The 19,055-nt window shown below is 40.4% G+C and overlaps 1 protein-coding gene across 6 annotated transcripts in view; it reads left to right on the top strand.

The window, feature by feature from the left end:
- Positions 1-19,055, top strand: part of LOC118282267 (kalirin) — a 164,673-nt gene that overhangs the window by 36,701 nt on the left and 108,917 nt on the right. For all 6 annotated transcript variants that reach the window (XR_007707087.1, XM_035603282.2, XM_035603274.2 and 3 more), the window contains exons 15-25: positions 4,050-4,209; positions 5,869-6,000; positions 6,453-6,660; positions 7,999-8,227; positions 12,130-12,361; positions 12,955-13,155; positions 15,183-15,448; positions 15,651-15,818; positions 16,499-16,625; positions 16,954-17,165; positions 18,211-18,343. Coding sequence is in view for 5 of the 6 variants with exons in the window: in XM_035603282.2 (XP_035459175.2) it covers positions 4,050-4,209; positions 5,869-6,000; positions 6,453-6,660; positions 7,999-8,227; positions 12,130-12,361; positions 12,955-13,155; positions 15,183-15,448; positions 15,651-15,818; positions 16,499-16,625; positions 16,954-17,165; positions 18,211-18,343 (2,068 nt within the window). In the remaining variant the exon portion in view is untranslated. The remainder of the gene's footprint in view (positions 1-4,049; positions 4,210-5,868; positions 6,001-6,452; positions 6,661-7,998; positions 8,228-12,129; positions 12,362-12,954; positions 13,156-15,182; positions 15,449-15,650; positions 15,819-16,498; positions 16,626-16,953; positions 17,166-18,210; positions 18,344-19,055) is intronic.

Below are 19,055 nucleotides of genomic sequence, written 5' to 3'. Positions count from 1 at the left end.
TATACTACTACCATTATAATAATGGGAAGCTTAATGTTAATATTGGTTTTGTTTCCGTAGCCTGCCTTCAGCTTACTAAATGACTAGTTATAAGTATTCTCTTTGTGAGGTCAGTGTCTACGACACCACTAGAACTGGTACCGTTGCACCGTCGACGTGATTGCAAAGTCTGTCACGCAGCCTTGCAAATACGCTAATGATTAAAATTAAGGTAATTTGTCGTAGCCTAGTTGAATGGCCCTCGAACACAATGACGGGATGTTGCCCGCTCGCCTTGCGAAACTAGCGTCCCTCTGGAGGTACCTGCGAATTAACTCATTATAAACTGCTTTAATAACAACGTGAATGACGTCACCACCTTCTGTTTCATATGTTGACACAATTCTTTCGTATCTTGATAATAAGTCAATTATTCGATGCAGTTTGTGGTAAAATACCTTCAAGCATTGTCTTTCAATAATTAATAACAACTTGGTTAAAGTAAACGGATTACACATGCAGTAATACTTGTGTTCTTATTTATTGATTTGGTGTTTATAAGTAATAATGCTACATTGCTCTAACGTAGACAATCGTTTAGCACCTTTGCGAAGAGCCTATTAGTAAAAACATGTTGTTGTCCAGCTTTTATATGTTTATTTATAGTTGCAAATGTTAACGTCCCATCCGTTTTACATGTATTTTGTATCCGACACGGCGACGGCGGCTGCCGCGTACTTAGAGTCGACTTGCAATTAACTCGGCGCCGAGGTGTTTCTCCCACATTCCGCGCGTGTTTACACAATGCTTGGGATAACATCTTTATGTCTAATTTTCATAATGCTATTATAGTCTCGTCAAGAATTTTATTCACCATTATTACGTAACGTATTTATAAATATAACAGTTCGGTTTCAATAGTGCACGGGTTTGAATCGCAGCTATTGAATTAATTGTGAGATAACGTCCAGGAGAAGCAGATCGTTGTAAGAAATGTACTATCCAACCGTAACATAACAGTAGGCGCACACGCATTGTGGGTCACCGTCTGGTTTTAATAACTATGCTCAAGTAATTACTAGCCATAACAACCTTGTTACGTGCTTAAACTATAACTGTGATGTACATGCTGGCAATTAGTATTCACAGTGTCAGTGCAGTGATTCCTACGACGGATTAACGACGGTTAGCGTTATCTATCTGATTGCGCCGGTGAAATGAACATTTTTGTGCAAAATGCTCAAATATCATCGGCGCTCTCACAGGCATAAGTCGCCGGTCCAATGTTTGCGATGGAGGTATGCTTTGTTTTGTTTTTCTTTTTCCAACTCATTATAAACTTAGGTTATTTCACTTTCTTTGTTTCTTGATAAATTCTTTCTATGGCAATGGGTCAGTGCGTGTTATAATACCGACTCTACTTTCATCTGCCTTCGCTGGAAACTGAGCGTGAATGTGATGCTGGAAGCCGAGTCTTTGTCAATGTCTGTACGTGCTGTGTCTCCTTACCTTACTTACGGCTACGGTATCGTTGACCTTTCTTCCACATTACTAAAATGTCCAATTAGTCTCCCTTCTGCCTAATGTAAAGTTACAAGTTCAACTCAGCTTCTTCTTCTCTACGAGTTCTGAAACATTGATAATGTAATGGACGGAAGGAAAAGTTAACCCTAACGCTCTCGATGCAGCGCCAGCGGTGCAACGAAATAATTGGCCAAGTAATAAATCTCATATTGTACCCAGGCGTGTGTAATTATTATCATCGTTTTAATGGTTAATGGCGTCTAGCATAATGCCGACTTGCTGGTGCGTGCAACATCATTAGGAATTTCCGAAACCGCCTTTATATTTAAACGTTCATTTGAAAAGAACATGATATCCATTGGCGTTCAGTACCTCTGAACAAATAATTACAACTTATCAAACGAATCGTCTTAATGCCAATATCTTCACTAAATAATGATATTTGCTGATGTCGTCGCCGGTATCTCCGAACCGATACGACCTTCAAGAAAAGAGCGTATTCCTTTGGTATTGCAGGTGTCCATGGATGGCGCTGATCGTTAGCCTTCTATACGATAAAAATAAATAAAAATATCTAGGTACACTTTTCTTGGATGTGTTCAATTGTATAATGAATGCGGAGTCTGGGTAGAGAGTCTGACCCCTTGGCAGAGTTTTATTTTTGTAAGAGCACTAATGTAAAAGTATTCTAAGATTGATTGTGAGTTTGTGTAATAAAAAAAGTGTTAATCATAATTGCTCGATATATTATGTTCGATGTGCATTAGGTTATTTAAAAAGTTATATAATTATAGCCTTTTCGTGTGCTAATCCCGCTCGCGCTTGGTTAGTTCTGTTGCGGCAATAACATAGATCTGATTAAAATATTTTTACACGGACCACTTACTAATTAAAGAAACATGATTTATTACGACAAGTTGATATTGTGCTTCAAATATTGTTTTTCTGATTTACTGTTGTCTACGTAATATTTATGGCTTAGTGTTAGAAATCTCTTAATTGGCAGAAACTATATCTACTGGGAGTTTTCTCTTGTCACTCGTTGGCGCATAAAAACTTTAGTGTTAGTAGCATTATTCAGTGTTCTGATTATGTTGCAGTGTCACAATACAGCAGTCATTGGACCGCTGCGTCATACAGTTTTACACCCGGACACAATGCATTTCTGGGCTTATACATTTTCTTAATTTAAAAATAAGACTGGAAAAGCGACCGGCCTTTATCAACTCGTATTAGTAAAAAGTACACCTGTTGTTGTTGTTGTTACGTAGAACTTAAACTTTACTTTGCTACTTTACTGAAAGCTGGACGTCTTCCTCTTTGGCCACTTGGGTATTACGTTGTTATAGTGCACCTACCTAGACCATATACCTAAAGTTGAATGCGTAATGGCAAGGAAACAGTCCATTGTGTTCAAGAGATCAATGCCACACTTGCGTGTCAAGTAATATGAGGACCCTTACCATATAAACTGCTGTCATTGGAATGGAGCTTAAATTGAAAGAGCACTTGAGATGAGGGGATGCAGTCGTCGGTGTCTTGTGTAACTGACTTAGGGTCAGTATTGCAAGTTCCTTCATCCCGACTCACGTAGTTTGTCTGTATGCTAATAGAAATTGACAGCCTGCAGTTGAGATTAGATTAACTTGATACTGTCTAGGGTCCGATTGGTCAGGACATGTCTGTAAAAATGGTCAGTGCATGTAGCATAGTTTGCTCTCTATCGCACACGTATTGTTAGCTAAAATCGGATGTATGGCCTACTAAGTTTATTATAAAAGAAATAATTACTTAGTGTTTATCAAAGTAATCCACAAAACTAGAGTAGGCACTAAGCTGATTTATTTTGTTGCCTGCCTTGAAACCACCGACGCGGCGTAGGTACCCATGACCCAACACAAGTACTAAATAAAGTCTGATTCATAAAGGGACATAGAAAACTATGTCTTACCGCACCGACCGTTTCTAGCTACTCGAATATCTAATAAACACTTTAAAGTTAAAGTAACGTCTTAGATCACAGTTTACAATCAAAACCAATTGTCACAGGAACCTATTGAAATTAATTTCCGTGTGCTTGGCGCTCGCTCGGTTTCTCTTTTCTTTACTTCGATCGAAAAAAGGATTACAAGAGTTTCAGAGGAAGTTGCTCATTGAAATGAACTCTTATCCGTCGTATTACAAGCGATATTCTCGTATCAACAATCAGGATGTTCACGAGTGCAGCGACTAAAGAATGGAGTTACTTGCTGTACGTCACTCAAACCTGGAAAGTTATAACGACGTTGTTACTTGACTGGCAGAGGTGTAATACATATGTCAGCACATTCAGTTGTACTTTTTTTAATGTATATTGTTTGTGAGCATTGGTCGCTGTGATTGATTAGCTGTACACAGGCAAAGACCAAATTGCAATAAAAAGATGTTCTAAAGGATCCGCCAAATTGTGATTAAAAATGTTGACTGAAAGAGCGTTCGTTGAAATGTAGAATTGCTTAGTATTGTAACCTGCTTGTATTAATTTGCCTTCGTTTTGTGTACCACAGATCATCGGGCGATTCGGATGCGGCAAGCACTGCTGCCGTAGAGACGACCTTGGAACGACTTAGAGGCACTCGAGGAGCTCTTGAAGAGCTCTGGTCTGATCGTGAAAGAAGACTCGAACTCACGCTTCAGCTCAGGCATTTCGAAAGAGACGCCTTAGAGGTAAGCAAACACTAACCAGTAGCAGATGACGGAAAATATGTGCGAGTGTTGATTTGTGACGATTCACATTAGCGTCCAGTGAAGTAAAAATGCCGCTATTATTGCTAAAATAGAATGAACCTTTCCACTAAAGCTAAACTAAGCACGGCGGAGGTGAAGTGCAAAGTTTATTAAAAATGTGCAGCCATCACCAATATAAAAACCTATTTCAAAGTGGAACGTAACTTTGCGACTTTATTACGATGGAAACTCGTTAAAAGTTAGTGAAGCACGCCGTGTGTTGGATTATACAGGCATCGATAGCGCAAGAAATGCTCTTCAGCCTCCCTCGCACGTATTATGAAAGTGCACAGGTACACATGCGTAGGTTCCAACTTGATTGAAGTTCAATTTGTAAAATGAATCCGGATTAGCAAGCTTTTGTATGGGGCTGCGATTGTTTTATATGATAGTACCTCATTTAATAAATGCATTTGGTTGTGACGGATTAAGGGGAGGGTCAATTTAGGGTGGTCACGGACCCCCGTGGTGTAGAACAGGGGTGACAGCCGTGTTGTTACAATCGACACAGGTTACAAAACATATAAAATGACCTTGAATTACTTTATTACGCAGTTTATATGTGCTTGTGCATGCATTGAAAAATGCTGTTTTCATCAAACCTTCAACTCTCTAGATTCACTTTAATTAGTCCTTGGTGTGTATGGTAGACTATTCGTTCCAACTGCGTTTCCACACCTAGCTCAAAAGGAACCATGTAGGTACAGAGCACAATCCGAATAATAATAATATATGTAAATATTTCGTGTAAATATTATTTAAGACGTATAGTAATGCACAGTGCGGCCCTGGATTATTGGCATCGATCCAATGACATCAGTCCGGGCCAGTGCACGCCACGGTAGATGCTGCACAATTGAAACACTGATTGCCATCGGTTTGCATGCGCCCGTGGAGGGATGTGATAACAACTTGAGCACACTGCATCATAACAATGCCTCGACATCTACAGCGTCCCTGCTGCAACTACTTATTATTCAACACCAATCAACCCATACAACAATACACTCATAAAATGAGTGCTCGTGTAAACAAACACCCGCAATACCGCGATTATATTGAAATACTGATAAGTCACCTTAATGATAACTTGAGCAACGTTCGCGCGCAATGTTTTTTGACAATAATGTAATATTCTACGTGTGGGTGTAATAAACACAAGTAGCTCCTGAACAATAGACGCACTAGTGCTTACATCATACATACATATATGTGAAGACAATGCACGCACATATATAACGAGTAAAAACGTAATCAAAAGGTTAGAAACCTTTCAAACCGACTCCTTATGTGTGTAGTGGCCATGACCTTATATTTTAACAATACTAAGGAGCTGAACCTTAACTATAGGATCAGGACAAACTATAGTATTTCAACAAATCAATTTTACATGAATTATCTACTTAAATAAGTATTTTACGCTAAGGTAAACACTTCAGTTGGAAGTAAACATTTTGTTGCAACACCTAACAGAGAAACACTGCATTTAAAGAGTTAAAAAAGAGCGGACTTTATAAACTAAAAATTAAAATTCGTAAAATCAATAGTTAATTCTGTGTACTGTTTCACACGTGTTGACTCTGTTTGCGCTGTTTCCAGGTGTCGTCACGGCTGGAGCTCTGGGGCGACGAGCTCCAGAGGACGGAACCTCCTCGGGACCCGCAACAAGCTGAACAGGCATTGGCTGCACACAACGAGAGCGTGGCTAGAATGCAACATGCCACCTTTCAGGTATCTACTTTATATACCTTTGTAAGTCATTGTAAGACAGAAACAGTGAAGTACGACATTATCTGATGTGCCTAAGGCGTGTACAGGGCTCTAACACGATCTATTAGTGTATCGTACGTAGAGCTTTAGTACCAAACGTTAAACATAATATACCACCATCGACTCCGTGCCAATTGATTTTAATATCTCTGTCAGTTGATGTCCAAACTGCTTTGAATCTTGACTTCTCCTTCACATTAAGCCTTGTGTATCCGTGAAAGACTATACAAGTTAACTTGCTTAAATTATAATTCAATGACACAGTCACACGACGTGTTGAAGCTATCGTACTGAGTTTAATCAAGTAGACAACTACTTTTCTCTATGAACTTGGTTTACAATAAGCGTACAAATACAAAAGTTTATAGAAAGTTTGCTAGTATAATACCTAATAAAGTTCTCCTTAAATTCAGGTGGTTCAGCAAGGTCAAGAGCTCGCGGCGGCTATCGCAGACGCTTCAGATGTAATGGCCTCGAGTGGGTCGGACGGGTCTGAAGCAGCTCCCCTTGATGCGCAGGCGCGCGTGCAGCTACTGCTAGAGTTCTTACACGACCGGCAACTCGACTTGGAAGAGCTGGCGGAAGAGAGGCGCGCTCGGTTCGAGCAGTGCGTCCAGTTAGGTGGGTACAGATGCAGAACACTGCATCATTATACAGGTTGTCACGTAAATGTTATTGCTATCCTAAAGCACTGAAGAGCTGATATTACACCGTTACACTTCGGTAAACACCATTCACCATCCGCTGACGTGTAATAACAAGTCAATAACAATCTGACATTGAGACAAGAGAAGGAGTTGGATAATTATCCCCCCCTCCCTTAAAATATAATAACCTGACCAGGCGGGGTCAGGTCTTAGTTTTGTAATAAAACTGTCTATCTCGACATTTTAAGGGTTATTCTTAACCTAAACATAAAAAATTGTATATTTGAATGCCTATTACTATATGTACATCTAATAAATTTATATAGAAATATGGCACACATACGTATTAGCCAGCCGAAATATCGAATGCGGCAGTAAATACAAAAAATGTAGGTAAATGGAGGTCTTCAGGTAGTTTACACAGACTGCGTTACAGGGCTGACAACGTATGCCGTTTCTTGCCGGTTTGGTGATTCTGTTCCTTATCCCACAAAACAATGTAAAAATAATAATTATTGACAATATAATATATAAACACCGGAAGTGGCATTATACAGATTCAATAAATGAGTAAAATAGCGGTAACGCACTAGGTAAAATATACATTAAATATTAATACTATTGTATAATAGTTGAGCACTCATAGAAACAAGGAAATGAAGAGTCGCAGTAAATATAATCTGAGGCTAGTGTTTGTTACACGGGCGATACAAGTGTTTGCGAGTTACTGCGCTATGGATCAAATATTTTGGATTTTACGACACAGCACTATCAGTGCGTTTCATATTTTATCTCCACCGTTAGAACATGCAGGTAAAGTTAAGCTGATATATTATTCACGCGCCAAGTCTTAGTACTCGTTCCTGGGACCTCCATCTAAAGTTACAAAACTTTTGCTTTGCTCAATATGTTCCTGCGTTACTATTGGATGCTAATGGAATAAGTACCTAACACTCGCACCAAGAACATATATTATGTATGCATTTTAATATGTATGTGTGTAACGTGGTTATGTAGAGAATTATGTTCATACTGCTTACTCGTTTATAAACACACATCAAGGGTGTCAAATATCTCGTCAAATGATGCGAACTTGTGAGCAGAATTGTTGAAAGTCTACGTCAGCACGGGTTCATCCGAGATGGTATAAAATATGACAATAGAAATACTGCGTAAACAATACTTACAGCGCGTTATTCTTTCTATTAGTACGCTATTCAAGTAGACATGTTTGCGACGTATCTAAGGAGTATCTGCACTGTGTCTCAGTGGTACATTTGGCAGTTATGGAGAAATGTCCGTATTGTTGCAGGTCAATTCCAAAAGGACGCTGCTCAAGTGGTTAGTTGGATTCGTAACGGCGAAGCAATGCTAGCCGCTTCGTTCTCGATTCCTGGCACACTGTCCGAGGCCGAGCAGCTGAAGAGAGAACATGACCAGTTCCAAGTGGCTGTGGAGAAGACACACGCAAGTGCGGTGCAAGTCAAGTACAGAGCTGATGCTCTCAGAGCCGCCAACCACTACGACCCGCATACTATCCGGTGAGTTACTTTTCCATTTTTTTGTGTAATAGGTCACCTGATGGTAAGCGATCAGCGCGGCCCATGGACTCCCGCAACCCCAGAGCAGAGACAGGTGCGTTGCCGGCCTTTTAAAAAGGAGTATGCTCTTTTCTTGAAGGTTTGAAAATTGTATCGGTTCGGAAATACCGCTGACGAAATCTCATTCCACAGTTTTGCTGTGCGAGGCAAAAAGTTTCTCGAGAAGCGCACAGTTACCATCAGAACCATCTATATGATGGCAATGGAAATAATGTCGTGTAGGTCGATGGCAAAAAGAACCGGCAGGTATAAGACCAAACCATTCTTCAGAGCACTCCCCGTGGTATAGGCAATAGAAAATGCACAACGAAGCTACATCCCTACGCATTGCCAAAGTGTCAAGTCGGTTTGAAACTTCCTGACACTCAACAATCTGAACCGCACGCCGCGGAACGCGGTCCAGAGGATGAAGCTGGTACTGGGGTGCTCCCGCCCAAAATGGGAGGAGTATTCCGTATGTGGCCGAACCCGCGCCTTATATAGAAACAGGCGACACCAAGCTTTTTTGAGGCTAATTTAGCCTTATCCTCCAGGTGGCCACGGAACTGGACGTGGACTTATAGGCTTGTACCAAGCGCAGGTTCGGTCCTGTATGGAGTACTGTTGTCACTTGTTGGACGGCTCGGCTAAATACCAACTAGATGCGCTAGAACACATCGAAATGCGTTGCAAGGCTTTCCATATTTTACCGGATTACATTGCGGGCGAATTGCACAAGTTGATTCCCCTTAGTTCTTTCCATCAAAGAACCACAAGACAATTGGCGAAGCGTCACCGCTTCATGGTAGATATCCCATAACCCACTCGCACGAAGCGCTTCGCTTCAAGCTTCCTTATGCGAACTGCTAGGGAGTGGAATTCTTTGCCGCAGTCTGTGTCTCCTGATGGGTATAAACTGGGTGTCTTCAAAGCCTGAGTGAATAGTTTGCTTATGGGCAGACGTGCCCTATCGTAGCCAGTATCATCACTTACCATTAGGCGAGATAGCAGCCAAACGTCGACTCATCAAACGTAAAAAAGAAACGTCTTTCGAAATGTTGATGCCAATACCAGCTGAGGCAGTCACAAGGGTACTTTGAAACTGAGGTGAGACGACAGTTTTTTAGCAATATACACACCTGTGACTTAGTAGGGTTAAACTGGACCAGATTAAGTTCACCCCAATCTGAGATTCTCTGCAAAGAAGTCCCGATTTCAGACATAAATCTGTTTCTGTTCTCGATGACGTTTCCCCGAGAAATGTTAGGCGCGGTATAATAGGCATCACCTGTACTACAATTAATGCCGCTGATTTGCAACATAGCATTGATATGGAGGAGGAACAAGGAAGGTGACAGCACGCAGCCTTGCAGCATTTCAACAACTAGTGGGGTCGGCGGTATTGCCGAACCGATACGACCTTCAAACTTTCAAGAAAAGAGCGCATTCCTTTAGTACGCACCTGTGACTCCTCTGGTGTTGCGGTTATCCATGAACTGTGCTTATCGCTTACCATCAAGTAATCCGTTTGCTCGTTTGCCTCCTATTCAATAAAGAATCAGTCGTCGTCAGATTTTTGTGTAAAACAGCTGGTGGTGGTGGTGAGGAAGTGAACAGCAAATATGAAAGTCTTCATCAATTTAATAGATTAGATGGGTGCCCATTTTTGCCTGTTTTGAATCTTAAGAAAGGAGATTTCCATTCCCCTAGCATTATTCTAGATATGGTGCTACTGCTAAGTTAATCACACTACTACTTAGTGAATCACAGTGAACGGGGATCAAGTCGCCAAGCTCATTAAACACCTTGAGTAATCGAAAGGTCGGAGAATTTGTACCAAAAACGGTCTGACGCCCCGGAAGACAGACAGGTTTCATTTTAAATCGGGGATAATTATCTCCACATAAGTATGTGGTACGCGAAATTCAATTCTATGTATGAGCTGCGAACAATCATTATTTAGAAATTTGTATGCAAATAAAAAATCATTAATAGTTTAAAGAAATCCTTTTTAAGTGAGTCAAACTTGATTCATCGGAAGGATATTTGTTTTTCGACATACCGCAGCAGGTATCCTTTCCAAACGCAATGAATGAGTACTCAACAATACTGCGTACCAAGCTATTGTATAACTTTAGTTTTGTTTTGTAATTCTTAAATCCTATTGTATTTCTTATCAAAACAGCCAACACTCTGGAGCCGCGTTTTCTGATCTTCTCTATTCTTTATATCTATACCCACAATAACATTAGACAGAAGTAAATTTGGTGTACACATTGTAATATATGTGACACATGTGTACCACGAAGATATCATATCTGATAATAATAAGTATTCTGGATGGAAATCTTTAAACATAAGTTTGAGTTAAATATTAATTGTTTATATTGTATGCATTACTTTCAACTGTAGAATGTTCAAAGTGGCAAAACCGGTAAGTCTTTTCAGGTATACCTATTTAAATTAGCTATTATATTTACACGATTTTTTAGAGCTGGGTCTTAGTAGTAACTACGTTTGTATTCATGAATAATTCACTAAATTGAAAGAAGCTAGAAGCTGGGACAAATTTACCAATGGTTACACTGCTAAGAAAGAGAGGGACAGACAACTATGAGCCAGCCTATATATAAATATAAAGGTGTACCTCTATGTACCTCTTTTTTATTGCAGAAGTGAATGGACACTGAACAAATATCAAATTTAATTTTTAATTCCAACTGATTTTGTCTCAGCATCCTGGATGCTGTCATCACCTATCAAACAGTCATTATTAATTGAGACACTCTTACTTGAGAATGTAATATGGGAACATTAATGTGTGTAGAGTTCTAACATGTTTTGCTTGCACCACAACAGGTTCTATAACTCTGCAAATGCTCAAATAAGTAATTATTGCCTGCCACAAGCCATACCCCAATTACATGAGAGGGGTAACTGTGGATGAGGCATGTGTATAAATATAATCGACACATCAAACTCTGACCTGTACAATGTAGCTACAATTTATGTGTCACACAAGAATTATTTACGTAACTAACATTTACTTACGTCACTAACGTGCGACAGGCCGCTGCCTAGTCCCTGCGCTAACGCAGATCAATTATAAATTACAATGGGTATCAATTTAGGGCTGACATTGAACTTGTTATAAGGTGTGCTTTATCCCGAGGTGAAATATTGCTTTGTCCCTTTAAGAACTTGGAGGTTGTTTGATTAATTTAGCTTTACATTTCTTGACAATCGATCTCTTCACAAATCGGAAATAGACATTTACATCTCGCATACAGTTGTTGGCAAATAATATGCGGATGTCATCTTTTAATATTATTCTCAGGCCTTCGTGTTATATTTCAAGTCCATAAATAGAATATAGTACAAAACCATTTCAAACCGGTAGCTTGCCGCACCAAGCTTTGCATAAACTATAAGACATTGTAAAACCCATTTGTCTTCCCCTTAACAATGCAAAGGGTTATTTTCGGACATGAAACAACAAACAAACAAACCCGCTATTATAGTAATTGCATAATGTTGGGTATTCCTTATAAATAATAAGCATAACATTTGTTCGACTGCAGGGCTGGTGCAATTATATTTGCATTGTGGAAGCTTTTGCAGCTGCGAAACGTAACAGTTATTCCCAAGGTCGATACACTAGTAAGGGAACATTACTTGTCGATGTTTACTAAACAGTTTTATTTTTGTAAAGATGAATTTCAAATTTGTCCGGAATCATGTAAGGGTTTTAAAAAGTCTCGGTTTTATTGTCGGTATACCATTTTGACACACATACGTCTTTTCATTGTCGTCATTGCTGCCATTAGATGTTCATTGGTGAATGACTACTTATCTTGCTACAGAGAAATCTCGGAAGAAGTGACCGAAAGATGGCAGAGACTGGTGACCTGTGCGGAGGAGCGTCACAAGCTGGTGACCGCGTCGCTCAACTTCTACAAGACCGCGGAGCAGGTGTGCTCGGTGCTGGACTCGCTGGAGCGGGAGTACCGGCGGGACGAGGACTGGTGCGGCTCCGCGGCCGCGCCGCCGGCCGACGACCAGGCCCTGCAGCTAAACATCGACAAAGCTGCACAGGTACCACACTGCCCATTATCCCTTATTCAACTTTCATCTATCATACCGAACTATCCATCCGCGGCCATTTGCATAAGTGAAGAGTTACCTACGCCATTGTATCGATTATGTTATAACCGCCACAATTGTCGCGCGGTGCACCCGTCTCAGGAGCCCATTTATCGATTTTCAAAAATTCTCATCGTTGATTTTAAGTTTACATTCTTGACGCTACATTTGCTAACACGTGACTTCAAAATGTTTGAACTTTTGATTTATATCGCGTTACACATTTATAGACTCGCTGCTCTTATTATTTTGTATTTACAAATTCGACATCCAGTTAACAGGAGGAGGCATAATGACCGTTAACTTGGAACTGTGATTTGGTCTAGCGTCACCGTGAGTGTTCTATACATGTATAACGGACTAACTATACTAGCCAAAGTAATGTATGGCAGAGTTGTGATTTTTGCGATTATTTCTGTTAATTAAGATGACTTGTAATGAAAAATTGGATCAGCCATTTTAAATTAAATCATTTATTAAAAATACAATGTTTGTTTATAATTGCAAGTGTTTGTGGTTTACTAAAGTTTGTGGTCCTCTTCCAGGTGGCTGCATTAATAGTGAAGCACGGTGAGCAAAAGGAGGCCTTCCTGAAGGCTTGCACGCTGGCGCGCCGCACTGCTGAGACATTCCTCAAATATGCGGCGCGATCCGCTCAAGTACACGGCCAGACCGCCGCGGCCAGCAAGGCTCACCATGAGCAGACCAGGGCCATACTTGATACACTTCTGGCTCAGGAGAATAAGGTAAGCAGTTGCTAAGCCTAGTGGATTGTTGTTGTGTTGGCTGTGAGTGCCAGTGACGTAGATAAGAACAGTTTTCGTATTGAACTTTATTGGACCGTCGCTGGATTGTCAATAAAGTGTGTGATTGTGAATCTCACCGGCACCACTACAATATTTTTCATTCGACGAATAATGCACTTCTATTGTCGACTGCACGGTTGGCGCGGTGGCTGGGCAACTGGCAGCCGTGCAACGGGTAGCGGGTTCGATTCCCGCACGGAGCAACTCTTTGTGTGATCCACAAATTGTTGTTTCGGGTCTGGGTGGCATGTGTATGTGAACTTGTATGTTTGTAAACGCACCCACGACACAGGAGAAAATCCTAGTGTGGGGCAACGGTTTAAAAAAAAGAAAAAAAAAAAATTGTCCGTCGGCTAGTATACGCTTTCGCATTACAAGTAGTTTATTTTGTGAACGAGAGAGGTGGTTATTACTTAGCATCTAAATTCCTATTGTCTTCCTATTATTATCTCAAGCTATTTAAGGCCGAAACAATGTCTTCTTTTTTAATTTTTCCTTAGTAGATGTTAACCTATTATAGACACCTTTACGCCCGTATCTAAGATATTTTCAAAAACTTATTAATCCAAGGGTCTTGAAGCACAACATTCAGGGCCACTTTATCCCATTGTTAAATATAGGACAAGTACAGCAAAGCTTACAACTGAAGGTCCCTCGAACACTTAATAACTCGATAGTAGGCCAGCGCTAGCGTTGTCTTGGACACACTTGTATCCAAGAATTAATTCTAGTTGTGCAATGTGCTGTGACCATCATATAGACTCCATGGGAAATCAATATTGTTTCAAAGAAAAGTTTGGCGCTTGTACGACGCTGAAGAAAAGTAGGAGAAAGGAGATATAAACAAAAAGATTTTTATATTCTTAAATCTAGTATCGAGGAAAACTTGTCCGTTAATTTAATTAGCTCTCCAAAAACAAGCAAAGATAGTTTCACAGCCACACATGTTTGGTTACATTTACATACTGTATGTAAATGTAACCAAACATGAACGGCTTCGAGACAACTTGTCCGTTCGAGACATAACTGTCACACATTTACGATTTAATGAGGAAATGCAATCACATTGCGTACTTTCATTGCATCGCTTCCTAAAAGAAATTAATTATTACTTTTGGTGCCGGCGGCCACAAATACGAGTGGCTTTACTCAAATAATTGATAGACAATAATTATACCCCTGGGAAAGTTAATAAGAGCGTGTAATTACATTAATGCAGTAAATATTGTTTGCGACTGATTGTAATTGGAGTTCGGTGAACATTTAGTCGTTGGCACTTTACAAAAATAACACGTTTGCAGTATTCTAGCTTGTCAAGGTCGACAGGACCGGTTTATAGAATCACATTGTCCACAGGAAGTGTAAAAATAACAGTGAATAGAAACCCTTCAGAGATATCAATCGGACGTTTTCATAGCATTGCTATTTGTGCGTCGCGCCGTTATTCAACAGATGTACGCTTCCTTTGCTACGATTCCAATTTGTTTGTTTGTTTACACGATTACTGAACATTCCAATTATGTCAATAACAATATTTATGCACAACGTACAAGTTTTCATGTAGGTTAATTCTAGTAGTGCGGCATTGGTGGTGTCAGTGTCGTCGCGTTAGAATGGACGTGGAAACAATGAGGATTTTATTGTATGGCGTGCGATGGTATCTCGAGGGCAGCTAACATGAAGCCCGCTCTCATGTGCCATGTGTCTAGTTCAAGCGCGCGCGCTGTGTGAACATGATAAAGAGTTTTGTTATGGTGATCATACAGCCGGTATATTTCCATCACATCCAAATATATTCAAGTGGTTCCAGGAAATCACGGAGATCACAGGATTACTAATGGATTTGTGATTTCGATGTGCTGTTATAATATGTTTTGGATTTCACCATCTGTTTCTTTGCACACTTGTAAACACTGCTTGGTCACAGAATAATGGCGACTTATTAAAATTTTGTCAATTTCCGACAGGTATTGGAACACTGGACCGTGCGTAAAAAGCGTCTGGAGCAGTGTCAGCAGTTCGCTTTGTTTGAGCGGTCAGCGCGCGCCGCAGTGGAATGGATCAAGGAGACGCAGGAGCGGTGCGGCGCGGCGGCCGCGGCGGCGGCGGGCGGCGTGGCGCGCGAGTCCCGGGAGCGCGTGCGCCTGCTGGCGCAGCTGGCCGACGGGCTCGTGGAGAAGGGCCACCCGCACGCCGTGCAGATCAAGGAGTGGGTCGCCGCCGTTGATGCCAGGTACTGCAACACGATACTTCATAATATACTTACTTATGTATCCCTCATATTTGGCCGAGTGTCAACTCTGACACAAGTTCACTTTCATTACTTTTATTGATAGAACGCTTGGACGGATAGCTGATAAATCTTGCCAATTGTATCACACTGTGCCATTTAATTAGATGTACAATTATTTAGAATTGGTGTTTATTATGTCCAGATATGCAGAGTTCAGCGGTTCCATGGAAGGCGGTGAGAGTGAACCGGAGAGTGACTCGGGCGTGGCTCCTTCTCTAGCGTCGTCTCAGTCGGCGGACAACGACGCACGCGCAGAACCGCAACCCACAACCGTTGGCGATGACAAACGACGCAGCGCCAGGCGCAAAGAGTACGAATCTTCTTTAATTTTTTATTTATTTCTATAGAATAAAATAGAAAACCCTTTATTGTGCACCGTACAAACACAAAGAACAAATATTTAGACATTGATAGTACAATGGATGGTGTTATCAAAAGTGATCTCTGACAGACAACCTTTAGATGGCTAAGTAGTGAGGGAAAAAGGTAGACCGCGGTGTACCTACTGATAGTTATATCTACAGTAAATAAATAATAATTTATATATGAGAGCAATATTAATACAAACTAGTGGTCGCCTAGTGGCCGAAATTCGACCATATATGATTTAATTTACAATACCACTTAACGTACGTTGAAGGATAATTTTTATTTAATTCAAACTCTTTTATAAAACTCTTTTCATATGAGACGTGAGAATAATATCATCGCAATGTCTATCGATTTTGACGTTTTGTCAAATACGATCAGATACTATGCATGTGTGTGTAATGTTTTATTTATTGATTTAATGTACTTTATAAGCATTATTTTTGAAAAATATTAGCGCTATGCACTTCTCCTACACATAAACTATAAGTGTACCAAATTTTATGCTCCTACGTCCGCGCAATTATCGTAAAAAGTGGTCCAAAGTTTTTGCATCACGTATTAATATATAGATATATGTAAGTTTGTACAATTACCTATAATGAGAGTGAATCCACACAGGTTTATCATGGCGGAGTTACTACAGACGGAGCGTGCGTACGTAAAAGATCTGGAGACGTGCATCACGTGCTACTTGCGGGAGATGCGCACCGACCCCGGCGCCGTGCCGCCAGCGCTGCAGGGGAAGGTTTGTTCTTCGCATTACAACATACATGTAGGCTGTTGGTGCTCCTTCTAGGGCAAATACTTGGTTATTGCTTCAAATACTCAATCTATTAAAAGTATAAACATCAATTTGCCAGGTAAGTGCAGTGCCAAGCGTCGTTTTTGTCGTAATCAACCATAAAATGTCATAAAGTTTAGAAAATTCTTACATTCTCGTTTCTGTTTCCTTTACATGTGCTCACTGCTAGGCTTGGACTTTAGAACTGCGATCCCAAACCCTCTTATGTATAAGACGGCCGTAGTCCAGCTGTGGGATGCCGTATATAATCGACATAATCGTTTCCGTGCAGGAGGAAGTAATATTCGGCAACATTGAGGAGATACACCGCTTCCACGAGCGTGTGTTCCTCCGCGAGCTGGACAAGTACGAGACGATGCCTGAAGACGTGGGGCACTGCTTCGTGACGTGGGCGCGCGAGTTCGACATGTACGTGTCGTACTGCCGCAACAAGCCCGACAGTAACGCCGCCGTCGTGCAGCACGCTGGCGACTACTTCGAAAGGTGACTATACACAAACATCTAGCCACGATTCGATGTCTCTGGTAAAATCAACAACAGATAGTGCTAACAACGCTTACAGGATATCTAATAGTGAAACTTTTTCTGTCACCATCGGGAGTTGAGCCGATCGAAATTGATATTGTTCGCAATCGGTTCTGTTTAATTTTTTATGTTGCATACTGTTAATGCTTTATAAAGTGTTTCCTGCTACTAGAGGTTCGTATAAGCACGTTCACAACTACCTCCTACCCTTATCCTGTGATTAAAGTTTATTAATTGATATGTTGTCATTCATTAATTGACAGCTCTAAGTTCTTAATCATAACTTATATTTGTAGAATCGATTAGTGCTTATCATAAGAGCCTGTATGGCCCAATCCTTACTCTTTTATTGTTGCAACCGTTGGAATTGTAGTCGTAACTTGGAATCTGTGTCTGATATGCAAATATATTCAATAGTACATCACTACTTTCTACGTTGAGTGATAAATAATATGAAACAAACGGTTACGTGACGTCTGCATAAAGCGAAATTTTCGTTTGCATTTAAAATTAGATGTTGACTGCAGCCACATATAATTAAATGTAATTGTGGCGGTTGATAAACTAGTTCACATTTAGCTCTCTTATCGATTCAAGTGAGACTTGTTATTTCGAGTTGCAAGACGCAGTACAAGAACATATCTACATAGTGTACAAAACCCAAACATTCGACTGAGATATTCGTCATTTATTTACAACTGCCCATAGATATGTAGACCTGACCATTGTATGGTTTGTTATCATCTTATCACCCACCCTTTTAAAGAGTTACTCCATAGAGACCGCAGCGTCCCGAACAATGGGCAGTTATCGTTGGCACAGTCGTCATCAGCATTCGTTCTTTGAACAGACAAATATTAGTTTCGTTCGTTGTTACTGGACGCTTAGATGTACTCTGTGACAATACTTAGGAAGTTTCTTATCAAAATCATTAAGGAAGCAATGTGGGTAATGGTTGTTTCGTTCGGTCAGTGCATTCGTTTATTGATCGTGTGTGGTGCAGGGTGCAACGTAAGAAGAAGCTGGAGCATCCTCTGGCTGCGTACCTGATCAAGCCAGTGCAGCGTATCACCAAGTACCAGCTGCTACTGAAGGATCTGCAGGCGTGCTGCGCCGAAGGGCAAGGCGAAATCAAGGTCAGTACATATCTACGTACGTCTTATATATATGTATACGCTGCGGAATGTCGCTATGATAGCGCTACGTTTTCAATCAAACTAATTCCGGATCCAGCAGTGGAATTTATGTTTATTTAAATATTGATTTAGCGAATAAAGGGCAGGTTATCAGGGGCAATGATCTTCGTCATTTCTCTGTCCAAATGTAGTGTTACTTCCCATACTATAAGAAAAGCGAACCACGTTTATGTAGTCATAACGTGCTATGTATACTATGACTTTGGGAATTATTTAGAACATTTTCTTCTTACCGTGGTTAGTAATAAACCAGAAAAAATCGAGTTAAGACGCATTGAATAAATTCCTTTATTTATGGTTTAAATAAAACCATTCACAGCTCTGACAGTTTAGCTGGTTCGTGATTCATTTTGGTACACTTTTAGAAGAAATATTTGACGCATGCAAAATATTTTGTACCTATTAATTTTTGTACGATACGTAGTGACCTACTAATGTATGGACACTGAGGACGTGCTATTGTGCAATGTTAAATCGTTTTGATACTGATTGCACATCTTATTTTGCTTTAAAATGATTACCCAATAGTTAGAGGTAACAATAAAATCATTGTGTAAGCTTGTGGTTACTTGTTACCGCCACCACCACCCGTCTTCTAATTCGTAATCATTTTGTGGAGGTACTGTGATAACTGTCTTTCGTACTGACTGTT

This window comes from Spodoptera frugiperda, chromosome 25, assembly GCF_023101765.2.
Source record: "Spodoptera frugiperda isolate SF20-4 chromosome 25, AGI-APGP_CSIRO_Sfru_2.0, whole genome shotgun sequence".
Lineage (NCBI taxonomy): Eukaryota > Metazoa > Arthropoda > Insecta > Lepidoptera > Noctuidae > Spodoptera > Spodoptera frugiperda.
Note: the sequence above shows the minus strand (reverse complement) of the source record. Positions and strands in the feature narration are given on the sequence as shown.